This window comes from Caretta caretta, chromosome 7, assembly GCF_965140235.1.
Source record: "Caretta caretta isolate rCarCar2 chromosome 7, rCarCar1.hap1, whole genome shotgun sequence".
Taxonomy (NCBI): domain Eukaryota; kingdom Metazoa; phylum Chordata; order Testudines; family Cheloniidae; genus Caretta; species Caretta caretta.
The window spans coordinates 72,841,345-72,866,889 of record NC_134212.1 but is presented as its reverse complement, the minus strand read 5'-3'; the positions used below and the strand labels follow the sequence as shown (position 1 = coordinate 72,866,889).

At 43.0% G+C, this 25,545-nt stretch overlaps 1 protein-coding gene across 5 annotated transcripts in view; it reads left to right on the top strand.

Annotated features, from left to right (window-relative positions):
* SHLD2 (shieldin complex subunit 2) overlaps positions 1-25,156 on the top strand; it is an 89,310-nt gene extending 64,154 nt beyond the window's left edge. For 3 of the 5 annotated variants that reach the window (XM_048859254.2, XM_048859253.2, XM_048859255.2), the window contains one exon: positions 21,481-22,102. In XM_048859254.2, the coding sequence (XP_048715211.2) occupies positions 21,481-21,826 (346 nt within the window). In that variant the 3' untranslated portion in view covers positions 21,827-22,102. Of the gene's footprint in view, positions 1-7,476; positions 7,593-9,115; positions 11,410-21,480; positions 22,103-25,064 lie in introns of those variants that run through there. The other 2 variants (XM_048859256.2, XM_048859258.2) reach the window with 2 other exon arrangements.
* The last annotated feature ends 389 nt before the right edge of the window (positions 25,157-25,545 follow it).

Below are 25,545 nucleotides of genomic sequence, written 5' to 3'. Positions count from 1 at the left end.
CTTTTCTTATTAGCATGAATTAAATGAAAAAGGTTTGGTTTTGTTCAGCAGGGAGAGATTTCTTTTAATAATGTTGACATTTTATCAGAGGAAATTTTTTTTATATTTGTTTTTCAACTTTTTGTAAGAGCATGAAAGAAATATGGTAGATTCACGATATAAATAAAATCAGGTGCCCCTGCCATGGAAATTTTTAACTTTCTCTTTTCAAGATGAGCCTAAAGGACATCTGTGTAACCTCTCACCCAAGGCTGGCACAATGATGGTGTGACAATCTCCTAGAGTTGCATTGTATATCAGTTCCTGAGACTGAGCCTTTATGTGGACCTTGAACCCATAACTTTTTTAAAGAGTAGTGTGTATCTAATGTTTTCACATTGACATTCTGGTCTTTGGTGTTCTAGTAAAACATATGCACATCTTAATAGCAATTCCAAGTTGCGTGTTGTAACACTACTTAGTGCATGCTAACAAGAGAAGTCTCTTTCCCCTGCTTCACCAGAGAGACATCTCATCTAAATGAATGAGATACAATTTTTTAACAAAACATGTTGTTCTCCTCTATTTCTGTATTTTTGTAAGAGCATGAAATGTGAAAATTGGTTCAATTTAAAATAGTTAATATTCGTGATTGAGATCAAATAACATTTTTCTCCTTAGCCCACTGAATCATGTCCCCCATGACTTCTTCAGAAGGTTATTTAAATCTGTTTGCATGAGAGTGTTGTAAATTCAGCATGATTGGTGGTTTCAGAAACAGAATTGCTCCTTGAACCTTTTTTGCGAGTCAAATTTTTATAATCTGCGTGTTGTTTGAACTTTGTTATATGAAGAGTTCTAATATGGATCATCTGTGACCTTTAAACAGGTCTCTTTTTAACTAATTCATATTCATAATCTTAAACACTTTCACTAATTTTTAGGGCATAATTAGGAATAAAATAATATCTCATAGTACATTTGCTTGTGTTTCTTCTGGTGTCTCACAAAGCAAGGGAAATGTCTAACATGAAATAGCATCTGATTTTGATTCAGTAGCAGCACAAGAAGCTGATAAGGTATTAAAACAGTTAGCTCAACAAATACATCATTATCCCTAGAATTATAAAATATTTTGACAGCCTGGGCTAGATTTTTTTTTTCCTTTTCAATGTTTAATCTTTATTTATGAAATGCAACCATGATCTGCCCATGCCCAGGTTTAGTAACCTTCCAGCATGTTATAAAGCTCATGTTTCCCCCCATTGACTTAGGCTGTACATGGCATGGGCTGACGTGGCTATTACGGTGTTTATATATAAATGTTTGTTTAGATTTTTAATTTAAGGACCAAGAGCCCAGAGCACTGAATGGGTGCCTACAGTTGTATTTTAAAAACTCAAATAAATAAATAATAAAAATAAACCATATTCCTTCTGGGCTATGATTACAATGGCCCAGAAAAAATATTGTCAACTAAGGGAGATTGTATGAAAAGTTTACTATTCTTTCTAATCATGTCTCTCTCTTGGATTTCAAGGGTCACAATGCTATTTCTTTTCTTCCTCTTTCCGTGTTTTTATCCCAGATATCTACCCTTTGCCTCCCCTCCTTCTACTTTCTTTATGGAGGATGATGATGTAATAGTGTTTCCTTCAAGTGGCACACAGCCAGAAGATATTTTCTTTATCTATAGCTGACAGCACTTTGTTAGTTGGTTAGAACACATAATGAGCAAACAGATTCCCAGTGCACAGGGAATTACACACACAATGCCTGTTTTAGTTCTAGGGGGTTATATGCTTTAGTCCTCAGAGGTTTCTTTAAATGGAGTACACATAGCATCAGACTGTTTTGGCCCAGAAAACTTGTATATGTTGTATATTGCTGTGAAGAGCTGGAATTCTGGCAGCATTTAAGGATTAGAGAGTATTCTGGTAACATGGAATGAAAATACTCAGTTTCCCAGTACCTATCTGTACCATTAGTGAATTTTAGGGGTATTTTTAGAGAGCATGTTTGACTTGACAGAGGTGGCTATATATACTCTCTCTCCATGGTCACCAAATTGTAGCTGGATATCTAGTTTGTAGTTGCTTAAAGTAGCCATATTAGAAAATATAGTACTTGTGCAAAAGAGATTAATTACAGATCAGTATTTTCTGGGGTATGTTACTGTAAATAAAAACTGACATAGGCTATGTCTACACTCCAAGCTAGGAGTGTGATTCCCCTGCTCGCATACACATACTTTCACTTATTCTCATTGAGCTGGTCATGCCAAGTACATAATCACCTAAAACCAGTGGGTATGAATTCGGTGCGACTACGCTGGTCCTCTGCCGCTACCTGTGCTGCTGTGACTACATTGCTATTTATATTTGCATTAGCTTTCATCGAGCTAGCTGAAGTATGTGTATGTGAGCAGGAAAATCCCACGCCTAGTTCATAGTCCTAGTCGTTGTCATGCACCAGACAGAAGGTTGATTTGAGAGTGACAGACATTTGAAAAAATTACTTCTAGGTATTACAACAAGATGTTGATTTTTATTAAACCATGTAAGACCCTGTAGCGGGGTGGTCACCCCACTCTGGCCCTGAAGGGATTAAAGCAGCTGTGGGGAGGGCTGCAGCTGGGGAAAAGCTAGGCTGACTGGAGGAAGCAGCCACAGCTGGGGCCATGCCCCAATCAGGCCACAGCTGGCCCTTATAAGAAGGCTGTGGGCCAGAAGCTGGGAGGAGTCTACTCTAGCCCTGGAGTGGGAAGGGCTAGCTGCCAGGAAGCAAGGTACCTGAAACAGAGCAGTGCTGGGGAAGGGCAAAGGGAGCTGGAGAGCTCCAGCCTGGTAAACTCCCAGGCTGCAGGCCTTGGTAAAGGCCCAGAAAGGTACTGGGCTGTGGAGGGGCAGCCTGGGAATAGGCTGAGGCAGCTGGTCCTAACCCCTTGTCAATTATGAGTGGCCATTACACTGCAGTTTGCCCCAGTGAGCGGTGGCTAGATGATGACTGGCAGTAGCCACTGAGGCAAGGTGGGTTTAGAGGGTTGGGGTTCCCCTGGGAGGGGAGACAGAGTGTGGGGGTACTGCTGGGGACAGGATCCTGAGGTAAAGGGCACTGGGGTTCGTGAGGGACACGGGGCCAGTGGCAGGCGAGTCACCAGCCTGCAGAGGGTACTCCGAAGGCTGAAAAGAGCTAATTCCCAGGACAACCAGCAGGAGGCGCTGCACCAGTGAGTCCTTGCCTCGCTACAGACTCTCAGTGAAGTTAAATGACATTGGGAAGAAAGTCTGAATTAAGAACCTGAGATAAGGCAGCATCCCAGAATAAGCAGAACCAAGTAAATGTAAATCTTTTCCAAATGCCTCATCTGATCCACTAAAGGCTTTTTCTGCAATCTATTTTGTACTGTGGATTGCAAAAGTTTTAAGTTTTGTCCAGAGCCAGTCTAAAAAAGAAATCTACCTAAGTTTGTTAACCCACTGCCCTGAGAATCCCAGAAATGATGAGGCAACAAGACTCACCCACAAAGTATTAAGGATACAATTTGTAAGAAAGATACCATGCAAAACGCAATATTTTGCATTTCAGAAATCTAAAATGAAATCATTTCTGGCTTATCTCTGATGTAAAGATTTTTTGCAGTTAAGCAGTTTCTCCAGGAGATTATTTGAATTTATTAGGAAATCCAGTGGACAGTTACTTATTTCCATATTTTTGGAGGAAGTAAACTATATTGGATGAATGCCCACAATTTCATAGAAGATGAATAATCAAAGACTAAATCTTATACAGAACAGAATCCCCTCTTCTTTTTTTGGTTACTTTTGCCTTGGATAGTGCTTTACTTTCATTATCTTAAAAAGTATCCCCCAATTAGGTTTTTCTCATCTTTTGTGATTTAAAAAAAAATGGAAATAAATCCAGCTTCTCTGCAGTCTTCTTAACCTCTTTGATTTTACCACTTTACATTGTCATGGTCCCACAGACCCTTGCTTCTTACTTTTGATGCACTAAAAGAATTTCTTGTTTATCTTTATATCTCTAGGTATTTATTCAAATTTTTTCTTAATTGACATCTTCGATAAAGTTTGTTCCTTTCTTTTAGCTGATTATATGAACTTTGATTTCCTAACTCTTCCCTTCAGGCAATTTTAACTAACTTCCTCATTTTTAAAAAAGACCTGAAGCATCAGGTCTTGGTATGTTCCCCTGAAAAGGTATCTAAATTAATTATAGATTCATAGATATTAAGGTCAGAAGGGACCATTATGATCATCTAGTCTGACCTCCTGCACAAGGCAAGCCACAGAATCTCACCCACCCACTTCTGCGATAAACCTCTTACCTATGTCTGAGCTACTGAAGTCCTCAAATCGTGGTTTAAAGACTTCAAGGTGTGGTTTAAAGACTTATATTGCAGTCAAGGTGTGGGAGTGGCATTTCTGGAAGCCACTAATAATTACTTACACTTACATATGTCCAAGGATCACAAAGTGATCTAAACTATCTACACGGAAATGTAACCATCTCTTCTGAAGTAAAACATTGCATCTGTTCAACAACAATTCTCCGTAACAGCTTAGGGAATTGAGTATATAGCCTCCAGTTAAAACTACTGGGAGAATTTTGAGGAAGCAGAATAGCAGTACCCAAATTTAGAATTTAGCCAGGATACTATGGTTATTAAAAGTATCACCAGATCTTTGAAGACCACATGGTCAGGGCCTTGATTTTATTTAATCCAACAGATTTCAGCAGCACGGAGCTAATATCACCAACACCACTTTCTATAGCTCCTCACTAACTTCTTAGAGGTCTCCTATCTGAATTATTTACCAGGACTGTCCATGTTTAGATAATGAGATGTGGTTCAAAGAAATATGGCTATGCCCTAAGTGTTAAGGGGATAGCAGATGGTGTGTCAAAGAATTTGCACATAGAGAAGATGTCACAGGCACAATCAACTTAACTACCTGCTGCAGAAATGTTGAACGTTAAGCATTAAAAGGTAGTGCAGTTTGGTGCATTTTCTCCTTGTATTTCCTGCTCAATTATTATATAAATCCTGATAACAGCCAAACCTACCCCAAATAGGATGCAACACACTGGAGCTAAGGAAATCTGCCTTTCTTACGTTGTACCTTATCTGTGGTTGCAGATCTCGTCTACTGAAGTGACTCCTTCCCTTTCTCCTGTCTCCCTCATGCCATCCTAGTGTGGTGGCCCCTGAGATGTGGGCATATCCATTGTAAAGACCCAGACTTGGAATGATTTTGTGCCTGCCTTTTATTTATTTATTTATTGTATTTATTTATTTAGATTTAAAATGATTAAAAATACACTTATCCAAGGCTCTGGATACTTATCACAATTAATGATACAATACAGTGAAACTCCAGCAGCATTAAAATATTCATTCCAACAAGGAGTCAGACAGACACCTAAAAAATGTAGGGTTGAAGTTCAAATTATTATTGATTTGACTCTGAATTATCTACATTATCTATCTAATATTTGCCTGAACAAAATAAGCTATATATATATTTCTTTGTTAGCATTATACTTATTAATATCTGCATGTGATAGCTGGTGTCATTATAGATTAATTATACCTTTGGCTATTTCTCAAATGTCTTTTACAGTGAATCCTGCAATGTCCTTAGTTCTTGTCAGTGTTTGTTGGGAACTCTACTAAATATAAATGCAATTGGTCAGTCCTTGTGTAGTCTTATGGGCTTTGAGCTTGCTTATTAGAGTGATGAACTCTTAGTTTTGCTGTGAACACATGGACTTCCGAGAATCAATTTCTTGATGTTTATCCTGTTTACGCTGGTAGGCTACATTGTGATGTCAGCACCAAAATAGGAGACATAATGTGAAGAAAAGATCCAAAATGTGAGCAATTAAAATATATTAGAAAAGGGAAAAAATCGATTTCATATGATTAATTGGGAGAGTGAGGATGAGTCTCTAAATGTGGGATTATTTTCTGTTTCTTTAGATCTGATGATAAAGCTTTCTGTGGCTGACATTCTGTTATACACTTGAAATAATTAATTTAGTTTGTGAAAGTTAATAGAGAAAATTTTTTTAAAGATTTTTAAATTGGCATTGGCTCCAAGAGTAATATCAAAAACTGATAAAACCATAAATTAATTAAAACTTACTGTTCTATTTTCATTATTTATTCATTTTTATTTATTTCTGAAATAGAAACATCTGACTCTTTTTCTCTTTGATATTGCAATTTATTCTTAATTGATTAGAAGTTTCAGCAGGGAGTCTGAAACGACTGCTAAGCTGCCAACAGGTTCTGCTAGCTTAATTGCTTGCATACAGAGAGTACGCTGATTAGGCTGAATCACTGGTCAAGGGTCTGGAATTAAAAGCAGAGAATGTCCTTGGCTCCTGAAATGCCATAGCTTTAGGCACTTGACTATATTTGTTTTTGCTATAATTTAATTGTAAATTGTGGCAGGAATGGTAAGCACACTTGTGCACTCTTATGCTCTCTCTCTCTCTCTCTCTCATATATATATACACACACACACACACACACACATCTTTGATGTGCTCATTCTGGGCATTAGAGAATTTAGCATTTCACCCTCTGTTAAAAATATCTACACTTTTTGTAACCTCCAGAAAACTTAGTTAAAGAAAACGGTTATGACTATATCTTTGCCAACTTACTTTGGAAACAAATGCCCTTTCTGTTTGTGGAGGTCAGGCCAGATGTTATCATTACTAAGGTACAACTTTCCTTTACTGAATGGAAGTTGTGCCCGCTAAAGATGGCAGTTTTTGGCTCAGAGTGAATAACTCATGTTAATACATTTAATTGAAACAAAGTTGAATTGCCAAAGGCTGTAGTGCATTCTCTGAGTGATGAAGGGAAATAGTCATTTCCCACTGAATCACAGAACTATCAATTCTCCTGGCATCTTCTTAAGGAATCTTAATCTCAAGACTAAGGTTTTGAGCTTGAAGAATGTATCAGATACTCAGTCTGGTGCAAATCAGTAGAGCCCTACAAATCTGTGGATATTTGTTTTATATCCATGGATATCCGGAGACCATGTTTGTGGATTGCGGGTTGGATGCAGACACAAACTTTGTATCCGTGCAGGGCTCTACAAATCAGCCTAGCTCCACAGCTTCATCATCTGAGGGTCTGGCCCTAAACGTGTTGTATGGTGAAATTTCATTTTCTTTCAATCTAAAGCACAGATTGTGAAAAGCATACATCTATCCCTATTTTCTAAAATCCCAGCTTGGTTGATAATTCTATGGCATCATCATGCACAGCCATTAGAGAATCCATTAGACTGCCAGGTTGGCAGAAATCAAGAGCATAAAAGAGATTTACCAGATGAAAATATTAGGTAAATAAAGGCAATATTATATTTAATTACCTTGACCATAAATTTTGTTTCTGTTGCAAAAATAAAACCATTTCAAATGCAAGCATGTATGGGAATCTGTTTTCTGATTTAGACCAGCCCTGATGACTGCAGAAGACAAAGGATGTGAGATTTGTATTCAAGTAGTGTCAGAGTTGATGGAGAAAATCTTCCTGAATATTCCTGCAGACTGGTTGAACAGATTCATAGGTACTGTACCATACATCATTTGTTAGAAGAACAATCAACTGCAACACAAAACCAGAAACACTAAACTGAAACAAAGTTATAGTTACTGCCCACACACACCAGAGGCCAGGACATTGATCTGGTTTGGTATGATCTTTCTGAGGTTTTATGTAACATTTAGCTTTAAAAGAATTGCATATGTTTCACTGTGGATTTGTCAGACATTTATACTTAATTCCAGACTAATAATGTTTGGGAATTAAGTTTATAAACATTGATCAGTTCAGAATCCTGAAGGCAAATATTGTAGTTCTCACAAAAGACAAATGTGAGAGATCTAGGAAGTTCAGAATAGAATTTAGGTAACAGGAGGTATTGTGAGATGATTATTTATAACTAGGACTATGTTTTAGTCATGGATATTTTTAGTAAAAGTCACGGACCGATCATGGGCAGCAAACAAAAATTCACGGCCTGTGACCGGTCTGTGACTTTTACTAAAAATACCAGTGAATAAAACTTGGCTGGGGGGGAGGACTGCCGGGGGCGCCGTGAGTGCTGAGGGAGGGCGGCCTGGTTGCTTAGGGGGAGCGAGCAGTACCGCACGGTCCAGGACCTGTGCTAGTGCTGGAGGGTTCCTGGCCAATGGGAGTTGCAAAGCCTGCGCTCTGGGCAGAGGCAGCCCACAGAGCTGCCTGCCCACACCTCTGTCTAGCAGCTGAGCAAGAGGGATATTGCTGCTTCCAGGAAGTCCCCCAGGTAAGCACCGCCCAGAGCCCACCTCACTCCGTCTAGTGCCCCAACCCCCTGCCCCCTCCCACACCCAAACACTGCTGCTGGGGCGGCAGGCATGGAGGCCCAAAACTGCCCCAGCAGCGGACAGTGCGTCTGGTGCAGGGGCTGCTTGAACTGCACCTAAGCTAGACGTGCTGGCTGCTGCAGAAGTCACAGAATGTCATGGAATCCATGACTTCCATGACCTCCATGACAAACTCACAGCCTTAATTATAACATTACATAGCTGAATACAGTTACGAGCTGAGAGAGAGAGTGTGTGTGTATATACATTCGTGTATATATATGTATATAAATATAAAATATATATATATATATGGATTTTCATCTCAGTTTTTAAAAATAACTGCCATAGTTTCAGAATGTATATAACTGCAAATGTTGTTGGTGTCTTGCTGAGAACTCCCGTGTTGCTGACACATCCTCAAAGTAGACCTCCTGCTTGGGAGCTGCTATAGGGTAAGTCACAGGAATTGTAGTTTAGCTTATGAATGACAGGCTCAGCAAATCAGAAGCTGTGCAAAACTCTTCTAAGAAAAGGTATACTTTTTTTAATTACTAAATTAATTATTCAGTGTTGTTGAAATGCTGAGCGGTTTTTCCTGTGTTTTATCTCTTCCAAGGAGGAGATCTAATCGGAGGATGTGACATTACAATGGCAACTCTTTGGGGCTTGGGGGAAGAACTTAAGTGTAGATGTTAGCATGATAACAATGAAGCATAACTGTCTGGTTCACTGTCTTTTGCAGTGCCTCCCTCAGATACTACCTATGGCATGATAGTGGCAGATCTGTGCCACTCCCTACTAGCAGACACTGAAGCATCCTATCTGTTGGACATTAGGAGCCATTTTGTGCTGGATGAAAACAGCTATCCTTTGCAACAGGATTTCTTTCTGCTGGATTTCCATCCTGATCTCTGAAGCCTTGTCCTCCACAGTGACTGATTAACAGAGACCTTATGAACAAGCAGATTGGGGAAAAAAAGAGAGAGAGAAGAAAAATTAATTATCTCATGGAAGGAAGTTGTAAAAAAGCACAGTGAAAAAGGGCTTTATCTTTACTTTGTACCAAAAGCTAAAAGACTAAAAATGAAAATCCACCAATTATATATATTGCTTCTGTAGTATTTTATGAATTGTCATATAATAGTCATATAGGTTGTATATGCTGTACTTAAAGATTTTTCATATATCTTTATTTTTAAAATGATTTCACCAATGTTTTCTCCTCGTCTTCCTCTTTTCTCAGCCCCTTCAGAAAAGTCTTCTGATGTTGATAGGCAGTGAAGTTTTATGAACATTGGTAGAGGAGAGGGAAGCCACTATTCTGTAGTATGGTCTTAGTTGTTAGAGACTCTGTTTTCGTTATTTCTTATGTCTTTGCTTTGGTTCCCCTCCTCTCTCCTTCAGATAGCAGAGTCTTCTTCATTTTCTCCTAACAATATAGTCTTGCCTCCCTCCCACCAGAACACTTCCTCATTCAAGAATCCCAGTTTCTGAGCCCACCATACAAATTGGGACTGGTCTTCACACACAAGTCACAGTAGGGACTGGTCTTCGCACACAAGTCACACTGGTTTAACTAAAACTGATATTAAAAACCTGTTGAGTTAAATTGCTGCAAACTCCTTTGTGGACCCTCTTAAATTAATTTAACCCTGGTATATATTGATTTATCTTAAGCTGTCAAGAAATTGATTGAAGCCAAATCAATATAAGCCAAATTTCTATCTCATTAACAGTGTCCATGCAGGGTTTTTCACCAATTTAAATGGATTTAAAAACACATCTTCAGTTACATTTTGGCTCACCTTTGCATGCAGACTGGGCCTAAAGCCAATGGGTAGCAAATATACAGAAATTATGAGTTGACTCCCATCTGGTCCACAGTTTCACTGCTGGAGGGGCTAATAGAGCCAGTCCGTGTGTGGATAGTTCTGTGTCTAGCCTTAACAATTTTCCCATGTTTAGTATTTAAGAGAAATCTTGTCTGAGCACAGGATTGGTACCGAACAACTCCTGAGTTGTAATTCTGGCTTTGTCATTTGCTATTTCTGTTTTCTTGGACCAGTCATTTAATCCTCTGTCATATTTGTACCTCCTGCTCTAAAACGGGATGACCTCTCAGGAATGTCATGAGGATCAGTTAATGTTGGTAAACCACTGAGAGAGCAAAAAGTGCTGCCCAGCACTTTCCAATCTTATCCAAGTATAGACCTTTTCCATCTTTGTTTTGCTGTAGTCCTCTCCCCTCTATATCAAGCCCATTTTAGTTGTTTCTTATCTCATTGTGTTATTGTGTTCATACTGAGTTTGAAAACTTTAGCTTGCAAATAAACTATAAAGCATCTTATGATACAAAAGTAGGTTGAAATTCTAATAATTCCTTTCCTGAAGAACCTCTCATCTGGTGCTTGCAGACCTGCCCATCATAGTTTTAACTGCTAATTCAACATCTATTACCACAAATCAAATAAATTCCTTTACGCTCAACTATATATGCATGCCAGTTTATCAGTTATTTCATCTTACTTCCTGGATATGCATGAGGGTGGCTCTGCAGAGCAAAAACATATGTCTATCTCTTGGACAGTAACATGGTTTTAACAAACTAGGGAAAAAAGATTGTTATACTAAAACTGTAATATTTAATAAATGAAAATCAAGAGTTCTGGTAAACTTAAACAGATACACAAAACAACAATCTGCTTATTAAGCCATATTTCTTGGCAGAGCACGTCCCGTTGGTGCTCTGCATTGCTGCCTATACAGTTGCCTGTAATAACCTGGATCTGCTGACCTTCAGGGCATACTACAAGGTGTAACCATTGGCTTTTCTGTGAAGGGAGCAATGTAAAGGGAGCTAATGGGTTGGGGGAGGAGTTCTGTTGTGAACTGAATTTTTAGGGAGCAGTTGAAGTGGTTAGCTGCTTGTTTCAGCTTTTATTAATTTATTTTATTAAGACCAAGGTGTGCAAAGTGCTAGATAGGTGCTTTTTTGAGTACTTTTTATACATCAAAATAAACTATGCTTTCCTCTTTGCTGATTTTTATTGCCAATACATGCTTGTCATATCTTGTTCTGGGTTAGTTTTTCATGGCAGTTAAACAATTGTCACCTTGTGCCACTGATAAAAAAACAAATTAGCATGTAAATGAAGATCATTCGTTAACATGTACCATCCTATGTTTCCTTAACAGTTAAGGAGGGAGTTGGTGGGCAGGAGGGATATTTTCTGCTCTCATTGTCTAAAGACCTCAGATGTAGGCTGGAGTGAGAAGTAAATGTTTGTATTATAACGTCTTTACTCTTAGACTTGGTCTGTACACAGTATTTTTACCCGTATAACTATTTCTGTCATGGGCCTGATTTTTTTACCAAGATAGCTACATCAGTACAAAATCTAGTACAAAATCTAGGGGACGCTTTTATCACTATAAAGATGACTTATACTGGATGTAGCTTATTCTCCTTCCCCTGTGGGACTAGGTATGCTGGTATAAATCCCCTTCTCATCAATGTAACTGGATGTAGGTTAGGCAGAGTCTTTTTGTGACCAAAAAGATTTTGCATCATATAAGACACTGGTTCTCAACTGGGGGTCTGTGGTCCCCTGGGGGTTCATGAGCAGGTTTCAGAGGGTCTGCCAATGACTGGACTTCAGCCCCAGGCAGTGGACCTCAGGCTCAGGCTTAAGCCCTGGGCAGCGGGGCTTGGGGAGGGAGCGTCACCTCCATCCCCTGACTCACCTGAGTGGGCCACCCAGCCTGTCTGGATTAGGGGGACATAACAAAAAAGTGCAGAGTCACTGCAGGAGAGAGCTCTCCCTGCTATCAGAAGGTGTTGCCTTATAGCCATTGACTCTGTGAGCAGGCAGCAGCTAGCCAAGAAGACACACCACTGCTCTTCCCTGCTACATCAGCTCTTCAGGGAGCAGGGCCAAATGGAAGGCAGAAATCTGGGGTGGGGAGAGCATGTGGCATGGGCCAGCTGCAGGTTTTTAATTGCAGTGTAGAAATACCCTTAGTCTCTAGCGTCTGCAAGCCTTCAAGGTCTTCAAGTCCATGGTCATGCCCTTTTTTCATCTTAAGTACTTCCTTGCCCATACGTCAGTGCATTGCCACTTGTCCTTTCGCTCTGTGACACAATTTTTTTTAGTAATTCCCAAATCAAGGAGATTCTGGGATTTGTAGTCCAAGGACCATTGGAGTTGTAGGGCCTCAGAGCAAGCAAAGCCTGCTGGAAAAGGAAATGGAAGAAAGGCAAGCCACTTTTCTCAGGATGAGGAGAGATCTGGGGAGAGTCAGAGCTGCTGGCAGGTATCTCCAGTGATTGGTGTGTTCAAGAACTGTGGTGGGGCTTCTGCTGAGAAGGAGTTGGAGAAAGCCCAGGAAAGGCTGTGCTGAAGACACGTGTGGAAAGGCTGAGTTGGAGGCCCAAGAAGCAAGTAAGCACAGGAAGTAACATGGAGGGGAGAGTGAAATGAACATTTTGAGGCTGACGAGGACATTTGTTTCAGAGCTTAGGGCCTCAAGGCTGGAGACTATGGTAGAAGAGAGAGGATGGGTTCCCCACATCTTAGTAGTCCACCTTGAAGTGTTGTGCTGAGACTCCTCCAAACAAAGAGGCAAGGACTGTTTGTGCCAGCAAGAAGGGTGAACTCCTGATACAACAGAAGAAGTTTGTGCTCTCACAGATTTGGAGAGTGCTGTAGCCCAGGAAGGTGTTTGTGGAACCTTCCCTGAATGGTGGCAGTTTGGACTTATATTCTAAACTTTTGTTTATCCCAGAAGAGGAGGACATTTTAGTTCAGTTTTGAAGGCTACAAGCAGAATGAAACAGAGGCATAGAAGGGGAAAATGAGGCAGTGATGGCCATACCACGACATGTATATTAGTAAGGGCTGGTAGTTTCTTCTCAAGTGTAAGGTGAATCTGGCAATGTTGGGAGTGGGAGAAGCTACAACACAAAAATATAATTTGACTTGTTCTCTCTCTCTGTCTTTGCAGGTCTTACCTCATTTATCATCAATCTCCCTCCTGGTAAGCATGACTCCACTGAGCTCCCATGGACTGTTGTGGAATTGGTTGGACCTTTTAAACCTCTCAACACTGTTTCCAGGAAAAATTAATTTCCTAATGAGTCAAACTGTCAGCTGCAATAGAGAAAATGTTTATAATCTAGTGATACAATTGAGCTGAGACGATACTGAACAGACACAATTTTCTTTGCTGTCTGATGTAAATAGTTGCTTACAAATGAGAAGCACACTGTTCTTCAAGTGTCTGTCGCTTGGACCTTGAGCATGCAACACTAGAGGGTTTTTTATTTAATACAAGTATCTGTAGGGGCCTGTACCTCCTCTTGCTCCCATATGAGAGCATAAAGGGCAGCAAGAGTCCAACCCCCTAGGTCTTAACTTAGGCTAAACCTTTTTAAAATCTTCCATATTCTTCAGTTCCACTTCTGATTATTATATCTGACAACATGAACTGATCGAAACTGTCTGTCTGGCCCAAACTCTGCGGATCAGACGCTTCTTGCAACCACACCCCTGTACAGGATTCCTTATCCTGCTAGACTCAAAGGTTTCAAGCCATGTCCATCCTGTGATGGACTAATTCCCCTGAAGATGGACACAGCAGGTGTCTCTTTTGCCTTGGGGGACTCATGTATTCTGAGTAGATGCTGTTTGCTTGTCCTTCTCTGCTGGAACATGGAAGCTGTGAGACGAGGCTAAAACTCCATTTTCTGGAAAAATCCCTGAAAGTCTCATCAGACCCTAATTAAACGAGCTTCAGAATCCTATTAGTGGATAAGATCTCTTAATCCAGCAGGCAACACCTAAGACAGCACCTAGGAAAGATTTGGTACTGACTGCAGCATTGACACCTCCAATATTGAAGCTAGGCACTGAGGCTGCTCTAAATATCAAGAAGTCTGAGAAAGGGGCTCAGTGTCATCCCATAAATTCAAACACAGCAAAGCCTCTGGAAAGGACTCTGCGAAGCCTAATGTGGTGTCAAGGACTGGGGAGAAGGAGGAGTCTGTGACACAGCAGTCTCTGCTGGCACCATTCCTGGCTCCAGTGATGCACCCCTCAGTGTCTACCGCAGCCTCGGTGGAGGGGAGTAGGCCTGAATATGAGTCACCATTGGTACCAAGATACCTAGTGGCACTGGTACAGACTTCAGCACCAAGAGTGCCTTATGTGTTGACACCACCCGAGAAGAGGTTTGCTCCTCACTGTCACCAGAGCATACATTTTCCCCATCATCAAATAGAGAATCCTGTCCCTGAGATCTGTGATCGCACGACCAAGACCAACTTCATCTCTACCATCCTGTCAAGACTGGCACCAGACTGGCCAACCCTCATTAAATCAAATTGTACTCCTATAGCGTGTCACCGTGGCCCTATTGGGTAGTGAAGGTCCACCATCACAGGCATCAAGAAGCTGGTCTCCATTGCCATCAATGCCCCACTGAAGGCTCTCTCCTCTTTGTCACTGGATGAGGCAGTATACTTTGCACCGATATTAGCACTAGATGACTTTTAAAGTATTCCAAGAGCTCTTTGTGATGATAAGATTAACTCAGGACTGAGATGTTTGTCATACTGAAGAAATCCCACAAGCCGTTCAACATCCTGTCAACTTCTGGTGTAGCCAGGATTGCCCTCCCCATTGATGAAACTCCTTGACCCAGTCAAAGCTCTGTGACAAACGCCAGTCACAGTAACACCAACAGCAAAGCAAGTGGAAAAAGAAGCACCAGCTTCCCTCTATGGGGTTTGAGTACTTCTGCACTTAACCCAACCCGGGCTCCTTGGTCATGTCTGCCATACAAGAGAAGTTGACTTTGAACAAAAGAACAGCCAAGGACTCTAAAAGACTTGGAAGGAAGGGTTGCATTCTGCTTTACTGCAACAGCATTTGGCGAACCGCCAGGTTGTGCTGTCCAACTACGATGTTCACCCTGTCCCATGTGAGACACCTTTCCTCATGACAGCAGAGAGAAGCTTAAGGGTATAATTAAGGATGGTCAGTGGATGGCCAAAATAGACTTGCTGGTGGTGATTGATGCCTCAGACATTGCAGAGAGGTTATGACCACCACAGTGACCATGCATAGAGCATTGTAGCTGCAAGCATTAGGCATACTGAGAGAGGTACAGGCCACAATTGAGGATTTGTTCTTTGAAGTCTCAGAGCTCTATAGTGTGAAAGGAAAGATGGCACACCGCACTCACTGAAGGACTCTGATCACATTTCCTGTTCCATACCACAAGTTGTCCCGTCTTCAGCAATACCTGTGAGAATTCACAACATCCTACCATAGAATATCACACCAAGAAGAGCTCAAGTCACAGCAGAGGGCAGCAGCCTTCCTCTTACTGTGGAACACACCCTGCTCCTTCAACACGGCAGCAGATTTTACAAGACCATCAAGAGCTACATCAGACCCAATCTACAGAGCATAATGTTCAGAAGCTACCTTTTCCCATTCCACTATGTGACATCTGCCATTACATCAGACAGGTGGATACTAGAGATTATTGCCCAAGGCTACCTCATCCCTCTTTAGGGAATCTTCTTACAAGAGCCTGCTACAAACAGAATTGTTCTTGTTACTTTGTTTAGAAGCCATTGAGGAGTTCCCAGTAGAGTTGAGGAAAAGAGGCTTCCATTCCCAGGATTTTTTTCCTCATTCCAGAGAAGAAAGTGTGTCTTCATTCTATCCTAGGCCTGATCATTCTCAATAAATATATATGCCATCTCAGGTTCAGGATAACAACACTTGCCTCCATCATTCCATGTCTCCAAGCTCAAGACAGGTTTGTGGCGCTGGCTCTTGACTTTCAGGATGCATACTTCCACATAGCCATCCACCTGACCCACAGGAAGTACCTAAAATTCACAGTGTGGCCCAACCACTATAGAGCTCTATCATTCAGACTTTCAGCAGTACTCAGTGTATTCATGAAATGATGGCAATAGTGTCAATGTGTTTAAGAAGACAGGGAATCCACATCTACCCATACCTGGACACCTGGCTGATTAGGGAGGGTCCCAACAGGAGACTGCAAGAGCCTTGCAATACATCCTTTCCCTGTTTTCTCGATTAGGACTCCTGGTGTACTATGAGAAGGGGTGCCATTCTTGGTCCCTTCCCTGATGATAACTCTTACCATGAATGTTTGAAGGACAGATTGGGGTGCCCACCTGAACTATCAACAGATGCAAAGACATGTCTCAGGACAACCTGGAACCTCAAATGACAGTCTTAGCTCCAGGATGTTCATACTGGGCTGCATAATATTCCTGCCAGTTCTATGTAACTTCATGGTGCAAATCCTGATGGACACGCATCTGCAATGCGCTCTGTAAACAAGCAAGGAGCTGCTCAATCATCCCTTCTTTGCCATCAAGCTGTAGATATGCGGTTATCAACCGGGGGTAGCCCCACTAGCTCTACATGTTCCATGGTTACCAACAACCTAGCAAACTTCTTGAGTAGACAATGATGACCAACCACAAGTGTCACTGCAGAAATCTATCTTAGACCCAATATTCTGTCATTGGGGACCTCCATCATAGACTTATTTATCACAGAGGTCAACACCAAGTGTGTTTGTACTTCTGCTCCAGAGGACACATGAGCCTGGGCTCCCTACCAGACACCCTTCTCCTTCGATAATCTCAAGGATCCCTTTCCCTCCAAGTCCCCAGATCCCCAGGATAATATCCAAGATCAGACAAGACAAGGCCTTAGTCATCATGATAGTCCCATACTGGCCAAGTCAGTTTTGGCTTGTTAGAGTGTTATAGATGTGCAGGTGGCCTTCCACTCATCTCTAATCTTGTCCAGACATAATTTCTCAGAATCAAGATCAGATACCACACCTAGGCCTACAGTCGTTGCACCTGATGTCAGCTGGTTCAGCTCCCTACAGGTTAAGGAGATTCTTACACAAATCAGGAGTTCTTCCACCGGGAAGATTGAAGGGAGTCTCCATATGGTCAACTCAGAATAAGGTTGACCCAATGGAGGCTCTGATACTGAAGATCCAGGAGTACATCCTGCTCCTTAAACACACAGGGTTAGCACAACTGTCTCAAGGTTCACTTTGCTGCATATCTGCATGTCACACTCTGGTACAGTCATACTCAGTATTCTCATGCCCTATGTTATCAAAATTCCTCAAGGGCCTCCTTCACGCTTGCCCTCCAGTCAGAGACCCAACTCCCACATGGGACCTGAACATTCTCCTCCTGAAGCGTAAGGAGACACTGTTTTATCCACTGTCAGAGCGCTTAATACACCACCTTGCCATCAAAATGGTCTTTCTCGTGGCCATTACCTCAGCATGGAGAGTGAGTTTGAACTCCAAGCCTTTATGACTGGACCACCTTTACATATCCTTCCATAGGGACAAGGTGTAATCACACTCCAAGTTCATTTCTAAGGTAGTCTCAGAATTCCACTTAAACCAATCAGTTACTTTAGCAGTCTTTTCCCTGAAGCCACACTCAACATTAGGAGAGCAAAAACTGCATATTTTGGACATCGCCAGAGCTTTGCCCTTATTACCTCATGTGACATATGGTCAGAAAGTGTTAAACATCCTGCAAAATAAATAACCCACAAAAGACATGTGAGGAGATAAGGTTTGTGTTTTTGTGTATTTACATATATATGAGTAGGGTCAAGGATGTAATCAACAGTCCCTGTCTATGCTGTATTCTGATAGTTCAGAGATCAAAAGAACATCCTAGCATTTAAATGAATTGTAAACACGGGATATCTTTGTATTCATCTCTCTTTGAAATGTACTGTGAATGGTGGAGGAACAAGCAAATTGCCTCATGTTAATTCATATAGCTAAGTATCAGTGATGGACCTCTTTCAAAGTCATCCTAATTACCTTTTGTTCCCTGAGGAACTCCCAACTTGTCAAAGAGGACAATGAAATTGTATAAAAGATCCTTGGGTCCTGATTCTGTCATCTCACATCTGCTTAAGCTTCATCAGAGAAGTTTGAGTTGCAAGAATCTTCATATTTGACTTAGGTATCTGGATGGAGGCCTGAGGCTGGATCATTTTAAGGGAACTGTGTTTGGACTTCTGAGTAACCAGTAAGGTAATTAAGATGCTTTCAGGCTGTCTCCCCACTTCCTTGTGTACATTGAGAGGCCAAAGTTTCTCACTGTAGCAACTCTCTAAGTGGATCACACTGTGTGTTTCCACCTGCTGTCAAATAGCTGGTGAGCCTCTTCCTCTGAATGTCAAGGCCCTCTCAACAGGGACAGGAGCTGCATTCTCTCCTGCTTCAGAAACATGCCAGTCTCTGAGATCTGCAGGGCAGCTACATGAAGCATGACCTTTGGTAAACATTATGCACTTGACATGGCAGTAAGGTCAGATGCCAAATTAGGCAGTGTAGTACTTCAGTCACTGTTTGTTTGATACAGGTGAAACTCGTCATGCCTCCCATCCAAAGAAGATACTGTTTGCTGGTCCCCTACAGTGCGATCTACACTGACATATATACTCAAAGAAGAACAAATAATTAGTGTGGCTCTTTGAGGTGCTGTAGTCAGTGTTGACTCCATGACCCACCTTCTGTCCCTGTTTTTGGAGACCTCAGCAACATGGGCTTTGAACTGCAAGGAACCTGAGGGAGGGTCGTGGCTGCCCCATCCTTTGTGCTCTCACATGGAGGAGGCAGAGAGTGGATGTGCAGCCCCAAACGACACTACTATTAAAGAACCTCCAGCCTTGCACTCATGAGGTGCATGTACACCTACAGTGGTATCCACACCTATTACATCTCAAAGAACCACACTCTCTGTAAGGTAAGTAACACTCAAGTGTTATGCTTAAGGCAATGGAGTTAATCCACATTTACACTGCTATGAAATCAGACTCAGGCGCTCGTAGAACAATAAGCTTTAGACTACGCCGGGAGAATAGGATTTGCCTGTCTGCAAAGCCTCGCATGGAATTCTTTTCAGACATCTTTTGCTGCTGTTTTCTTTTGCTGTATTAAATTTGAAGTACTTTCTGTCTCAATCTCTTCTGTTCATAAAGCCTGAATATGGATCTATTAGGACCTTAGCAAACTTCAGTGTCTGTTCCTTCTGCACTGAGATGAGAATATAATTGTGTACAGGAACTGGTCATCAGAGACAAGTGAAACAGCACTATTCTAAGCTTTGCATACACAATCACCATAACTCACTGTTACAAAAGAAACAGTTACTGAGAAATGACTGTGTTGTGTTTCAGCTCTGGCCTCTGGGGCACTCGTAGGTACACATCTGACTCTAAAAACTCTCAACTGTCCTTTCCCTCAGAACCTATGCTTCTTGGCTATGCTTCTTGGCAATGCTTCACATTGCAAGGTGAATGTTGCAGAGGGCCTTACCCAGTCTGGCTTTGAGCCCTGCCACTACCTCAGTTTCTTCCCCTTGAGCTCCTCAGTTACTGCACTTAGGCTCTCATTTGTCAAACAGTACCCCTTGTGGTCCAGTTTATTAACACATCACAGTTCAATGTAAATTTAAATAAAAAACAGCCTTTTTTCAGCACAACAGTTCTTAAAGCCCTTTGCTGGAGTCAATGGTTCCTGAGCCCTGCTCTACAGTAGGAGTTGAAGTCAAATTTAGCAGCATTAAATCGATTTAACCCAGCACCCATCCACACGACGAAGCCCTTTTTTTCGACTTAAAGGGCTCTTAAAATCAATTTCCTTACTCCACCCCTGACAAGGGGATTAGCGCTGAAATCGGCCTTGCTGGGTCGAATTTGGGGTACTGTGGACACAATTAGACGGTATTGGCCTCCGTGAGCTATCCTAGAGTGCTCCATTGTGACCGCTCTGGACAGCACTCTCAACTCAGATGCACTGGCCAGGTAGACAGGAAAAGGCCTGCGAACTTTTGAATTTCAATTTCCTGTTTGGCCAGCGTGGCAAGCTGCAGGTGACCATGCAGAGGTCATCAGCAGAGGTGACCATGATGCAGTCACAGAATCGCAAAAGAGCTCCAGCATGGACCGAACGGGAGGTACGGGATCTGATCGCTGTATGGGGAGAGGAATCCGTGCTATCAGAACTCTGTTCCAGTTTTTGAAATGCCAAAACATTTGTCAAAATCTCCCAGGACATGAAGGACAGAGGCCATAACAGGGACCCGAAGCAGTGCCGCGTGAAACTTAAGGAGCTGAGGCAAGTCTACCAGAGAGGTGAACGGCCACTCCAGGTCAGAGCCCAAAACATGCCGCTTCTATGATGAGCTGCATGCCATTTTAGGGGGTTCAGCCACCACTACCCCAGCCTTGTTGTTTGACTCCTTCAATGGAGATGGAGGCAACACGGAAGCAGGTTTTGGGGACGAGGAAGATAGCTCACAGCAAGCAAGCAGAGAAACCGGTTTTCCCGACAGTCAGGAACTGTTTCTCACCCTGGACCTGGAGCCAGTACCCCCTGAATCCACCCAAGGCTGCCTCCCGGACCTGCCAGGCAGAGAAGGGACCTCTGGTGGGTGTACCTTTTTAAAATACTATACATGGTTTAAAAGCAAGCATGTTTAATGATTAATTTGCCCTGGCATTTGCAGCTCTCCTGGATGTACTCCCAAAGCCTTTGCAAAAGGTTTCTGGGGAGGGCAGCCTTATTCCATCCACCATGGTAGGACACTTTACCAGTCCAGGCCAGTAGCACGTACTCGGGAATCACTGTAGAACAAAACATTGCAGTGTATGTTTGCTGGCGTTCAAACAACATCCGTTCTTTATCTCTCTGTGTTATCCTCAGGAGAGTGATATCATTCATGGTCACCTGGTTGAAATAGGGTGCTTTTCTTAAGGGGGCATTCAGAGGTGCCCGTTCCTGCTGGGCTGTTTGCCTGTAGCTGAACAGAAATGTTCCCTGCTGTTAGCCACGGGGAGGGGCTAGCCACGTGCTGGAGGAGGCAAAATGCGACCTTGGAATGAAAGCACATGTGCTATGTATGTAATGTTAACAGCAAGGTTTACTGTGAAAGAGAGTACCCATTGTTCTATAAAATGTGTCTTTTTAAATACCACTGTCCCTTTTTTTCTCCACCAGCTGCATGTGTTTCAAGAATCACAGGATCTTCTCCTTCCCAGAGGCTAGCGAAGATCAGAAGGCGAAAAAATGCACTTGCAATGAAATGTTCTCTGAGCTCATGCTGTCCTCCCACACTGACAGAGCACAGATGAATGCGTGGAGGCAGACAGTGTCAGAGTGCAGGAAAGCACAAAATGACCAGGAGGAGAGGTGGCAGGCTGAAGAGAGTAAGTGGTGGGCTGAAGAGAGGGCTGAAGCTGAAAGGTGGCGGCAGCGTGATGAGAGGAGGCAGTACTCAATGTTGAGGCTGTTGGAGGATCAAAGTAATATGCTGCAGCGTATGGTTGAGCTGCAGGAAGGGTAGCAGGAGCACAGACCAACCGCCCTCCTCCCCAAGTTCCATAGCCTCCTTACCCAGATGCCCAAGAATGCGGGGGGGGCCTCCGGCCACCAGCCACTCCACCCCAGAGGATTGCCCAAGCAACAGAAGACTGGCATTCAATAAGTTTTAAACTTTTAAAGTGCTGTGTGGCTTGTCCTTCCCTCCTCCATCACCCCCCTGGTGCTTCTCTCCTCCACCACCTCTCCTGGGCTACCTTGGTAGTTATCCCCCTATTTGTGTGATGAATTAATAAAGAATGCATGAATGTGAAGCAACAATGACTTTATTGCCTCTGCAAGTGGTGATCGAAGGGAGGAGGGGAGGGTGGTTAACTTAGAGGGAAGCAGAGTGAACCAAGGGGCAGGGGGTTTCATCAAGGAGAAACAAACAGAACTTTCACACCGTAGCCTGGCCAGTCATGAAACTGGTTTTCAAAGCTTCTCTGATGCGCACTGTGCCCTCCTGTGCTCTTCTAACTGCCCTGGTGTCTGGCTGTGCGTAACCAGCAGCCAGGTGATTTGCCTCAACCTCCCACCCCGCCATAAACATTTCCCCCTTACTCTCACAGATATTGTGGAGCGCACAGCAAACAGTAATAACAGTGGGAATATTGGTTTCACTGAGGTCTAACCGAGTCAGTAAACTGCGCCAGTGCACTTTTAAACGTCCAAATGCACATTCTACCACCATTCTGCACTTGCTCAGCCTGTAGTTGAACAGCTCCTGACTACTGTCCAGGCTGCCTGTGTATGGCTTCATGAGCCATGGCATTAAGGGGTAGGCTGGGTCCAAGGATAACTATAGGCATTTCAACATCCCCAAAGGTTATTTTCTGGTCTGGGAATAAAGTCCCTTCCTGCAGCTTTTGAAACAGACCAGAGTTCCTGAAGATGCAAGCGTCATGTACCTTTCCTGGCCATCCTACGTTGATGTTGGTGAAACATCCCTTGTGATCCACCAGTGCTTGCAGCACTATTGAAAAGTAGCCCTTGTGGTTTATGTACTCGCCGGCTTGGTGCTCTGGTGCCAAGATAGGGATATGGGTTCCGTCTATGGCCCCACCACAGTTAGGGAATCCCATTGCAGCAAATCCATCCACTATGATCTGCACATTTCCAGGGTCACTACCCTTGATATCAGCAGATCTTTGATTGTGTTGGCTACTTGCATCACAGCAGCCCCCACAGTAGATTTGCCCACTCCAAATTGATTCCTGACTGACCAGTAGATGTCTGGCGTTGCAAGCTTCCACAGAGCTATTGCCACTCACTTCTCAACTGTGAGAGCTGCTCTCATCTTGGTATTCTTGCGCCTCAGGGCAGGGGAAAGCAAGTCACAAAGTTCCATGAAAGTGCCCTTACGCATGCGAAAGTTTCGCAGCCACTGGGAATCGTCCCAGACCCGCAACACTATGCGGTCCCACCAGTCTGTGCTTGTTTCCCGAGCCCAGAATCGGCGTTCCACCACATGAACCTGCCCCATTAGCACCATGACGCCCACGTTGCCAGGGCCCGTGCTTTGAGAGAAGTCTGTGTCCATGTCCTTATCACTCTCGTCACCATGCTGACGTCGCCTACTCGCCCGGTTTTCGCTTTGCCAGGTTCTGGTGCTGCGTATACTGCTGGATAATGCGTGTGGTGTTTAATGTGCTCCTAATTGCCAAAGTGATCTGAGCGGGCTTCATGCTTGCTGTGGTATGGTGTCTGCACAGAGAAAAGGCGTGGAACGATAGTCTGCCATTGCCTTGACAGAGGGAGGGGCGACTGACGACATGGCTTACAGGGAATTAAAATCGACAAAGGGCGTGGCTTTGCAAGAAACTGAATGGCCCCCTCAAGGATAGAACTCAAACCTCAAGGATAGAACTCAAAACTGGGTTTAGCAGGCCATTGATTTCACGGAGGGAAGGAGGAGAAAATGAATACAAAACAAATCTGGTCTATTTCTTGTTTTGATCCACTTCATCTATCTTTATACATCTTGCTGGCAGCAGACTGTGCAGTACGACCGCTAGCCATCATCATCTCCTGGGTGCTCGGCAGAAGATGGTGTAGTATGACTACTGGTCATTGTCTTCTGCTGGCTGCTGATTAAAAGACAGCACACTGCCGGTAGCACTGAATCGCCACGAGACGAAACAAGGGAAATGACCTGGCTGAGTCACTCCCATGTTTGCCCAGGCGCCCGATTAAAAGAGCACCCAGGACTACGTCGATGATGGCTACCAGTCATACTGCACTGTCTGCTGCCAAAAGGCAATTAACTGCTGTTGTGTAGCAATGCAGTACCGCGTCTGCCAGCACCCAGGAGACATACGGTGATGGTTAGCTGAGCGGGCTCCATGCTTGCCATGGTATGGCGTTTGCACAGGTAAGTCAAGAAAAAAGGCACAAAACGATTGTCTGCCCTTGCTTTCATGGAAGGAGGGAGGGAAGGGGGGGCCTGATGATATGTACCCAGAACCACCCACGACAATGTTTTAGCCCCATTAGGCACTGGGATTTTTACCCAGAATTCAAATGGGCGGCGGAGACTGCAGGAACTGTGGGATAGTTACCCATAGTGCAACACTCCGGAAGTCGATGGTTGCCTCGGTACTGTGGACACACTCCACCGACTACATGCACTTAGAGCATTTGTGTGGGGACACACACAACTGACTGTATAAAAACGCTTTCTACAAAACCGACTTCTATAAATTTGACCTAATTTCATAGTGTAGACATACCCTAAGACTTTTCTCCCTGTCCCTCAAAGCAAGAAGCTCCAGCCAGGCCTTTCCATCTGGTTGATGTGGAAAGACCCATCCCAGGGCCTTCCTGCTCCTTGCAGGTCTCTTGTCCACTGGTTGATAAGGCCCCTCTTATGAGAAGCATCACCTTTTATCTGAGGATCAGGTGACCTCCAAGCAAACACCTAATGCCTAGCTTCAAAAAATCCATCATCTGAGAAGGCAGTTTAGACCTGGTATGGATGAGTGTAAGCACCCAATCCCTTAAAGGGCTACCTCATCCTATGACATATGTAATTTACATTGTGGAGCTGTGTTGACATGGCTAAAGAATGACTCAGAGAAGTACACATCTCTACATGCTAACTGCAGAACAACTGTTGAATAAGCAATTCTCATTTGGGGGGATAGTGATAGGAAATACTGTGAAAGATGCTGCATCTTATACAAACTTACAGCTTCTGTTTCTTCTTTTCTATCTACTTTTAGGATCTGGACTAATTGAATCCAGGAATTGAATGATTGCTTACATGCAACTGTGAATATTTGTGCTTTCCATATTTAGGAAGTGAGGAGATGCCAGCTAGGAAAGTGATTGAGGACCGGTAAGTATTACAGTTCATTCCTCATCTTCATAGACCTCTCTCAAGGACAATAAAAGACCCATGGGCTAAACATCAGCTGGTGTGACTTGCCATTGCACCACTGACTTCAAGTCAATGGAGTTATGGCATTTTACACGAGCTAAGGATCTGCCCCCAGTTCTGTCATGCGTCTTTTTTGTGGTTTTGTATTAGAGCAACAGCATTCTCTAGTGAGGAATCAGATGTGACCTTTCCAACTTCTGTTAGTCAGATTAGTCTTGAACAGCAATTCCAACACCCATGACAACAGCCCAGGTGCAAGGTTATTGATGAGTATCCTTTAATCCCCTCAGATCCATTTCTCCATCACTTCATTTAGAATCGAT